Source organism: Salmo salar, chromosome ssa28, assembly GCF_905237065.1.
Source record: "Salmo salar chromosome ssa28, Ssal_v3.1, whole genome shotgun sequence".
Classification (NCBI taxonomy): domain Eukaryota; kingdom Metazoa; phylum Chordata; class Actinopteri; order Salmoniformes; family Salmonidae; genus Salmo; species Salmo salar.
This window is the reverse complement of record NC_059469.1, coordinates 4,695,511-4,704,504: the sequence shown is the minus strand read 5'-3', so window position 1 is coordinate 4,704,504 and position 8,994 is coordinate 4,695,511. Positions and strand designations below refer to the sequence as shown.

Below are 8,994 nucleotides of genomic sequence, written 5' to 3'. Positions count from 1 at the left end.
AAATTCATTAGGCCCTAATCTATGGATTTCACATGACTGGGTAGGGGCGCAGCCATGGGTGGACATAGGCCCATCCACTTTTTCCCCACAAAAGGGCTTTATTACAGACCGAAATCTCCTCAGTTTCATAAGCTGTTCGGTGGGCTGGTATCAGACGATCCCACAGGTGAAGAAGCAAGATGTGGAGGTCCTGGGCTGGCGTGGTTACACGTGGTCTGCGGTTGTGAGGCCAGCTGGACATACTGCCAAATTCTCTAAAACGACATTGGATGAGGCTTATGGTAGAGAAATTAATATGACATTATCTGGCAACAGCTCTGGTGGACATTCCTGCAGTCAGCATGCCAATTGCACGCTCCCTCAAAACTTGAGACATCTGTGATGTTGTGTGACAAAACGGCCCATTTTAGAGTGGCCTTTTGTTGTCCCCAGCACAAGGTGCACCTGTGTAAGGATCATGCTGTTTAATCAGCTTCCTGATATGCCACACCTGTCAGGTGGATGGATTATCTTGGCAAAGGAGTGCTCACTAACAGGGATATTGACAAATTTGTGCACAAAATTTGAGAGAAATAAGATTTCTTTGTGTATGTGGAACATTTCTGGGATTCATCAAAAACGAACTAAAAACGAACTAGGTTTCTCCTTTTATCTGTGGATTAATTGTCGGAGAAGAGAACACACGATTTTGTTTGACTCAAAGTGTGGGAAAATTCTACAAAGATCCAACAAAAAATACACCATATGCATTTAATGTAAAATTGAAACAATTAAAACAACAAAAACTAAATCAAACCCAGTTCAGATCTTTGGAGATGGTGGCCCTGTTGAAGTCTGCCCAAGACTTGTTGAATGCATGCACTGAAACAATCCGAACACAAAACAAAAACAACATAAGGATAGTGAAAATATTTTCATTTTTCTTCATTTAACTAGGCAAGTCACTTAAGAACAAATTCTTATTTTCACTGACAGCCTAGGAACAGTGGGTTAACTGCCTTGTTCAGGGGCAGAACGACAGATTTGTACCTTGTCAGCTCAGGGATTCAAACTTGCAACCTTTCAGTTACTAGTTCAACGCTCTAACCGCTAGGCTACGCTACTGGCATCTTTATAACTGGTAGACTCAGTGGCTAATGGGTGGGTTTGGCTTTAGAAAAATGGGGTCAGCTGTTACAAAGTTGCCTTGATGTTGCTATGCATCTCTCTGAAACTAGCATTCTGTATATTTTTCAACAAGGAAACAATGTTTCTGCCTTGTATAAATGCTATATAAACAAACAATGTAACTAGCATAAACTGGGACTTAAGCCTACTAAATCTAACTTTAAATGTTTGGCCAACCGTTCCTAGAGAGCTGACAGTATACCCATTTTTCTCCAACCAAGCCTCAACACAATTAATTAAAACAAATCAACTAATTATAATCTTGAGTTCCAAAAAAACCTTTTTTTTTTCATTGATCCAAGGGCCCATCCCTGCTCTAGAGAGTGCTTTTAGGGCTGCTACAGCTTCTGCTCCGCTGCATTCTGCCTGCCTGACTGAGGAGTGTGTGTGTGTACTGGTGCATTGATTTCCAATAGCACTGACACAGCGGTGAGCAGTGTGTAGAGTAAAGCGTGTTAGACTGGTCACCTGTGATGACGCTGCATGGGGAAGCTATTATAGACATAACACAGATAGGAGGATTGATAAGGGATTGATCAGTGGAGCCCCAAGCTTTAATTAAGAGACTCAGAATTCTAGCAAGATTCCATCTAATAACATGGATAGTGACCGGATCTAATAATGGTCAGGTCAATACAGTGTTGTTTCTGTTAGCTTACTAATGAATCTATTGATTTAGCATCTTCATCTTCTTGTTGATTCAGCACTTCTCTGGTCAGCATCAGCCCCAGGTAGTGCTTTGGAAAAAAAATACTGTGTATTGTTGGCAACACAATCTCACTCTAAAATCGTGCAAATATGTACAAAAAGTATTTCAGCAGATTTTGTGCGTTTTTGTGTGGCTTAATCCGTGTGAAAATACATACATTTTTGTGCGACTTCATTCATAGGAAAATACATTTTTGGGGGGTAAACTTCAGAACAATCTTTTGAAAGTTATTGGCGCAATGCATTTTGGGCAACGGTGTTCTACAATGCCTTTTATTGAGTCCCACATGTATTTAGAAAAAAAAAACATGTTAACAACCCAATATTGTTAATCAACCAGGTTATTTAAAATACAAATATTTCACCTTTATTTAACCAGGTAGGCCAGTTTACAACTGTGACCTGGCCAAGATAAAGCAAAGCAGTGCAACACAAACACAGAGTTACACATGGGATAAACAAACGTACAGTCAATAACACAATAGAAAAAACTACATACAGTGTGTGCAAATGTAGTAAGATTAGGGAGGTAAGGCAATAAATAAGCCATAGTGGCGAAATAGTTACAATTTAGCAATTAAACACTGGAGTGATAGATGTGCAGAAGATGAATGTGCAAGTAGAGATACTGGGGATCAAAGCTGCAAAAAAATAAATAAGAATATGGGGATGAGGTAGTTTGGTGGGCTAGTTACAGATGGGCTGGTTATCACCAAACTACTTATAATATAATACTAGCCTTATATTTGTAAAAAAAAAAATTCAAATGCTGATTTCTATGCTTGTTTTCGCTTAATGCTTTGGTATACTGGTGCTATGTCAGATTTTATGAGGGTTGCCAGATTGGAGTAAAAAGTTGTATTTGTCTGTTTTTTTTGTGGTATCGATGAATGTATTTGATTGGGGAATAGGGACACATTTTCATGATGGGAAATTCATTAATCAATAAATGTGGGGAAACAGAACACTTGCCAAAAAAATCTGTTTGGTTTAAATTCCTCTGGTGCAACTGCATGGTATTTGCAACTATAACAAGTCTGGACTATGATCAATTAAGCCATATCAACTAAATTAAACAGGTTAATGTGAAATGATTATGGCACTTCCTGAAACGTCTGCTTCCAACTCACACCCTGCTTCACTAACGACGCCTTTTGCCTATTCCCTGCCGGTACTTTAGCCTATCGGATTTCCTGTTATCTACCTATTGCCTGATCTCCCGGACTATGTTACTAGCCTTTTCCCTGCCTGTACTGTTGCCCTTTTGGACCCCCTGCGTATGACCTTCTGCCTGCCCCTGGACCCAGCTACCTGCCTCCTCCTGTGGTCCTTTGCAATAAACACCAGCTGCGCCCTGCGCTTGAAACCAACTCTCTTGTATCCCCTCGTGTTCATTACACGTCCAAGGCCATTTCATGATTATTATGGTTGTGCCAATCATGTTATATACAGTGCATTTGGAAAGTATTCAGACCCCTTCCCTATTTCCACATTTTTGTTATGTTACAACCTTATACTAAAATTGATTGAATCTACCCACAATACCCCAGAATGACAGCAAAAAATGTTTTTTACATATTTTTTTTGCAAATGTATTATAATTAAACTGAAATAACATTAACATACGTATTCAGACCCTTTTCTCAGTACTTTGTTGAAGCACCTTTGGCAGCGATTACAGCCTTCGAGTCTTCTTGGGTATGACGCTACAAGCGTGGCACATCTATATTTGGGGAATTTCTCCCATTCTTCTCTGCAGATCATCTCAAACAGTTTTAGAAACTTTAGGGTGTTTTCTATCCAAATGTACTAATTATATGCATATTCTAGTTTCTGGGCAGGAGTAATAACCAGATTAAATTGGGTACGTTTTTTATCCGGCCGTGAAAAACTGCCCCCTATCCCAAACAGGTTAACGAGAGTCTTATCTTTCAAATGGTGTAAAATAGTCGTATGTTTGAAATATTGAAATTATTGCATTTTTGAGGTATTTGTATTTCGCACCACGCGATTCCACTGGCTGTTGAATAGAGTGGGACGCTAACGTCCCACCTAGCCCATAGAAGTTAATCCGTATTACGACGGTGGATATTTCTCATCTGCCTGCCGCTAACTCTATCAGGCTTGTAACTACGCGTAAATGGCGCAAATGAGTAGTCGAACGCCGAACTCTTCATTGAGACAATGCTGAAACGTCCACAATTTAATTTGAGCCTTAATCAAATTGAAAGAAAAGTTATCTTCCAAATTCAGCAGGCTGTCAAACCCTGATCTGTATCATCTTTCTTGTGCTTGTCTCCACCCCCCACAAGGTGTCTCCAACTTTTTCCCCATTATCCCCTGCGTATTTATACCTGCTTTTTCTGTTTGTCTGTTGCCAGTTCGTCTTGTTTTGCAGGTTTTACCAGCTTGTTTCCCGTTTATCCAGTTCTCAAGATCTTGTCTTCTAGTCGTCCCAGTTCCGATCTTTCTACTTGTCCTGAGCCTGAGCCTGCCTGACGTTCTTTCCCTGATTGACTCTGCCTTGGATTACGAACCTCTGTCTGCCCTCGACCTGCCCTTTGCCTGCCCCTTTGTTATATTACATTTTCTGAGAACCAAACTATCGGCCTCCTGTGTCTGTATTTGGGTCATATCCTGAGTCGTGATAGTACCAACTGGCCATGACTGACCAAGCAAACTCAGACCTGCTCTGCAACACAGTCTCCCTCCAAGGAGACACCGTTGGAAGCCATGAGGAGTTACTGCAGAACCTTGTGGAGGGACTCCATACCTTGACGAAATGCCATGACCATACCTTCAATACATTGTTGGAACAATACCGCAGACTATCTCCAAGGTAACAAACCACCACAGTAGCCTAACACTCGTCTGGAGTATCGAGAGCCTGGTCTTCAAGATGCAGCATTCCCAGCCAGCTAACCATTTGTTGGTCCCAGATTTTGCCCGGTACCCGGTCTTAGAATGGGCTCATTCCTCTAACCTCACCTGACATCCTGGCTCCTGCTGGACACCGGCTTTCTTCCGACAATGATTTTGGTGTCCCACCATGGTTCCTGACGTCCTTGGGTTACCAGCCTCTGCTCTTCCCTGAGCAAGAGGAAGAAGTCAGCATACCCTCTGCCTAGATGTTTGTCCGCCGCAGTCGGCTTACCTGGAAGAGAGCCCTGTCCGATCTTAAGACCACTTCCAGGTATCAGCGACAGGCAGACCGCCACCGAACCCCGGCTCACCGCTATCCTCTCGGGCAGAGGGTATGGCTCTCCACTCAGGATCTGCCCCTCCAGTTTGAGTCCCGTAATCTTACCCCCCGCTTTATCGGCCCTTTCCCCATCTCTAAAATCCTTAGCCCCGCTGCTGTTAGTCTTCTGTTGCCCCACACCCTCCATATACATCCCACGTTCCATGTGTCTTGGATTAAACATTTGTCTTACAGCCCTTTGTCTCCTGTCTCCTATTTTTCCCCATTATCCCGTCTGTATTTATACTCATGTTTTTCTGTTGCCAGTTCATCTTGTTTTGTCAGGTCTTACCGGTGTGTTTTCTGTTTCTCCAGTTCTCAAGGTCTTGTTTTCTAGGTCAGTTCTGGAGGATTTGTTGCCATAGAAATTTAACCTGGCTAAAAGGTGACCGGTTACCCCGAGTTGAACTCAGTTTACCAAAGTTACCTTGCTAAATCGTCAAACCTGCTATGTAGGATACCCCTCTGGTCACTTTGTCCTAGTGTGATTACTGACACTGGAATAGAGGAGACAAATAATCATAACAATGAGAATGAAAGCTTATTTTATTATCAGAAACATTTGATATGCAAACAAATATGCAAGTGAAAGTAGTATTAGTAAAGCTAAGGTAGATTTCCAGTGCAGGGTCTGTTGTAGAACATTACAGGACTCCAAACTGTAGAGGGCGTTAGCGTACAACAAACCACAGACCGAGCAGCTTATAGAAGGCTGGTTATGTGTGACTGCAACCCCTATAATGTTTCTTCTTCCAGAATTCCTGATATGCCTAATATACATTGTCAAGTAAAAAGTAGCTATTGCAATAGAGCACCTGGGCTGTTCTTATCCTAAATAATATGTTCTTGATTACCTTTAGATGACCTATTGAGGACCTGGTTCCTCCATCACCTCCAGATGGCTTGGTCTTCCTGCACCACCAAGTTGGGTGTGTTCAGGCTGGCGAAGATGGACTTCCTGTGGGTGGGGCCTCTGCTCAGCCTGCTGTTCACCCTCTGCCTGTTGTCTTTGACCTTCTGGAGGCAGCAGGCACACAGGCAGCTCTCCCTCACCAGGTACATGCACTCCACTCTCTGGATGGGGTCTATGCCTTTGTCATCCTCCAAGGGGATGGGATTGCACTTCAGGTTGACGGTCTCTAGGTAGGGCAGGTTGTCGAGGCACTCAGGTACCCGGGTCAGGTGGTTGTTGAACAGACCAAGGTGACGCAGCTCCTTGAGGGCTGCGATAGAGGATGGGATGCTCTCCAGGACATTCATGCCCAGGTTGAGGCTCCTCAGCTTTCGCAGGAGACCGATCTCGTTGGGGAGTCCTACAGTGCTCAGACAGTTGTTACACAGGTTGAGGCTGTATAGGTTATGGAGGCGCCCGATAGCTTCCGGAACCTGGTCCAACTGGTTGCTGTGGAGGTCCAAAAAGCAGAGGTTGACAAACTTGGCGATAGAGTCTGGGATCTTCTTGAGCAGGTTGCGGCTCAGGTCCAGCTCGTCCACATCGCAAAGCTTCAGGATGCACTTGGGAAAGGTGGTGATCTCCATGTTGCTGAGGTCCAGCCGACGCTTGCCATCCACGGTCAGCTTCAGGGCTAGCTTAGCCATCTTTAGAGTGATCTTCCGGCCTTTGGGCTCGCTTGACCGCTTCTTGCCCTTGGCCATCATGCTTTAAAAAATAAATAAAAGATTTGAGTTTAGTGTTCAACATGTTATGAGTTTGATTAAATGCTGTTTCCTTGGTTAAGATTTAACCTGTTCCATCAATAAATTATTCATTAGTTAGTTTCTCCATTATACATGAAGTAGGCAGTAGAAAAATGGAATTACTAGTAGAACTAGAATGTGATGTAATAGATAGTGTTACATGTCATAGTCCCTTGCATAAATGACAATACTTGTCTCACTGTATAACTCATCATATTACAACAAAGGACATGAGACAGTCAACTGTTTGCCATTGTAGCAGAGGATGAACATGTACCTTGACCATAACAACTCTCAATCCCACCTTTTTTTAGTAGAAGAGTGAACAGTCATTGTTTTACTGTATAACATGTCTTTAAAATACCAATTGTAAAACAGTTTGACCTATTATCACATTCACCCTATTTAACCTTTTAAAACACTTTAACATCACAACTTGAATCTACTATATGACTTAGCAATAATCAAGTTTCATTTATTCTGAACTTGGTTATAGAAAACTGTTTTGTTTTCTTACCAGTATTGAAGTTCGTCCACCACCCAGATCAGTGCAGAGCCGGAGAGGGTGCAATCTCCAGACTTAAGACACAGGAATGCTCTCCCAAGGTTTGTCGAGGATCCTTCCATCTCCCTGGCTGTGAATTATACATAAGAGCCACCAAGAGCCATGTAAATAAAAACCAGGAAGGGCACTGCTCTGTCGTTTTTATGTGAATACGGCTAAGGACCTGTGTTTTTACATTTTTCTGTCAGCCTGGCCTGCATAAACTGTGAGTACTGCTAGCCTTCTCTTGTTTTTCCTTGTTACTAAGCAACTGAATGATGTGTTCCTTGTAGTTTTTGGCTAGGTCTGAGGCTTTCAGGGGAAAAGCTATTGCACTGTTTTTGCTGTTGCTTGCTTACTGTATACATTCTGTACACATTTAGCATACAGTTGAAGCTCAGAACAAATAAACAAAACACCAAATAAGCCTGTCATGTTGAGACACAAATGGTGGAAAATCTTTGACTATTTTCATGTATGATTATCATATTTACAGTGAAGTAATTTACTGCAACATTTACCTCCTTGTTTACTGAAGTGGGCCCTCATCCTACAGGAATAAAAATGGATGCTTGGATAGAGAAAGATAGATCTTTGGCTATTGGAAGCCGTACAAGAGTATTGGCATTCAACATAAAGAAATAGTCCAATTTAAAAGTAGAACACTTGAAAAAAAAAACACTCTAGGAGCACAGATGCAGTAATTTAATAACCTAATAACCAACGTTTTGACAGACAAGCTGTCTTCATCAGGGTGGAATGACAAACACTGCGGGTCACTAGTTTATATAGTGTCAAAGGACACACACAGGTGTCTGTAATCATGGCTGGGTGTGGCCTGATATCATTGGTTTATTCTCAGATATAAAAAGAACATACAAGAAAAATTAATGGATAGCATACGATCATAGATACAAATTGGCTACATAGGCCATTAAACATTTACAATGAATAGCAAAATCACAATAACCATAAGAATGGCTTCAGATCAAAGTCTACATTGAGACCGAAGGGAGCACGGGTCTTTAAATTAAAGATCCAGGCAGCCTCTCGTTTAAACAGTTGGAGTGGTGTAAAGCTCGCCGCCGTTGGACATCACGCTTCACCATCTGGCAGACCGACGGACGAATCTGTGTTTGGCGGATGCCAGGAGAACACTACCTACCCGAACGCATAGTGCCAACTGTAAAGTTTGGTGGAGGAGGAATAATGGTCTAGGGCTGTTTATCATGGTTCGGGCTAGGACCCTTAGTTCCAGTGAAGGGAAATCTTAACGCATACAATGACATTCTAGACAATTTTGTTCTTCCAACTTTGTGGCAACACTGGGGAGGGCCCTTTCCTCTTTCAGCATGACAATGCCCCCGTGCACAAAACGAGGTCCATACAGAAATGGTTTGTCGAGATCGGTGTTGAAGAACAGAGCCCTGACCTCAACCCCATCGAATGCCTTTGGGAAGAATTGAAACGCCGACTGCGCGCCAGGTCTAATCGCCCAACATCAGTGCCCGACCTCACTAATGCTCTTGTGGCTAAATGGAAGCATGTCCCCGCAGCAATGTTCCAACATCTAGTGGAAAGCCTTCCCAGAAGAGTGGAGGCTGTTATAACAGCTAAGGGGGGACCAACACCATAT

At 42.6% G+C, this 8,994-nt stretch overlaps 1 protein-coding gene across 1 annotated transcript; it reads right to left on the bottom strand.

Moving 5' to 3' along the window:
* Positions 1-5,646: 5,646 nt before the first annotated feature.
* Positions 5,647-7,757, bottom strand: LOC106589224 (leucine-rich repeat-containing protein 18-like). The gene is made up of 2 exons (XM_014178941.2): positions 7,332-7,757; positions 5,647-6,776 (listed from the first exon to the last, which is right to left on the bottom strand). The coding sequence occupies exons 1-2, from the start codon at positions 7,439-7,441 to the stop codon at positions 6,005-6,007; spliced, it is 882 nt and encodes a 293-aa protein (XP_014034416.1). The 5' UTR covers positions 7,442-7,757; the 3' UTR covers positions 5,647-6,004.
* Between the last annotated feature and the right edge of the window lie 1,237 nt (positions 7,758-8,994).

Bases quoted from the DNA above. Each gene is read 5' to 3' on its own strand.
- LOC106589224 (XM_014178941.2), bottom strand. From the start codon at position 7,441: ATGGAAGGATCCTCGACAAACCTTGGGAGAGCATTCCTGTGTCTTAAG. The intron at 6,777-7,331 runs GTAAGAAAACAA...TATTTTTTAAAG, and splicing joins GTGGACGAACTTCAATACTG to CATGATGGCCAAGGGCAAGA.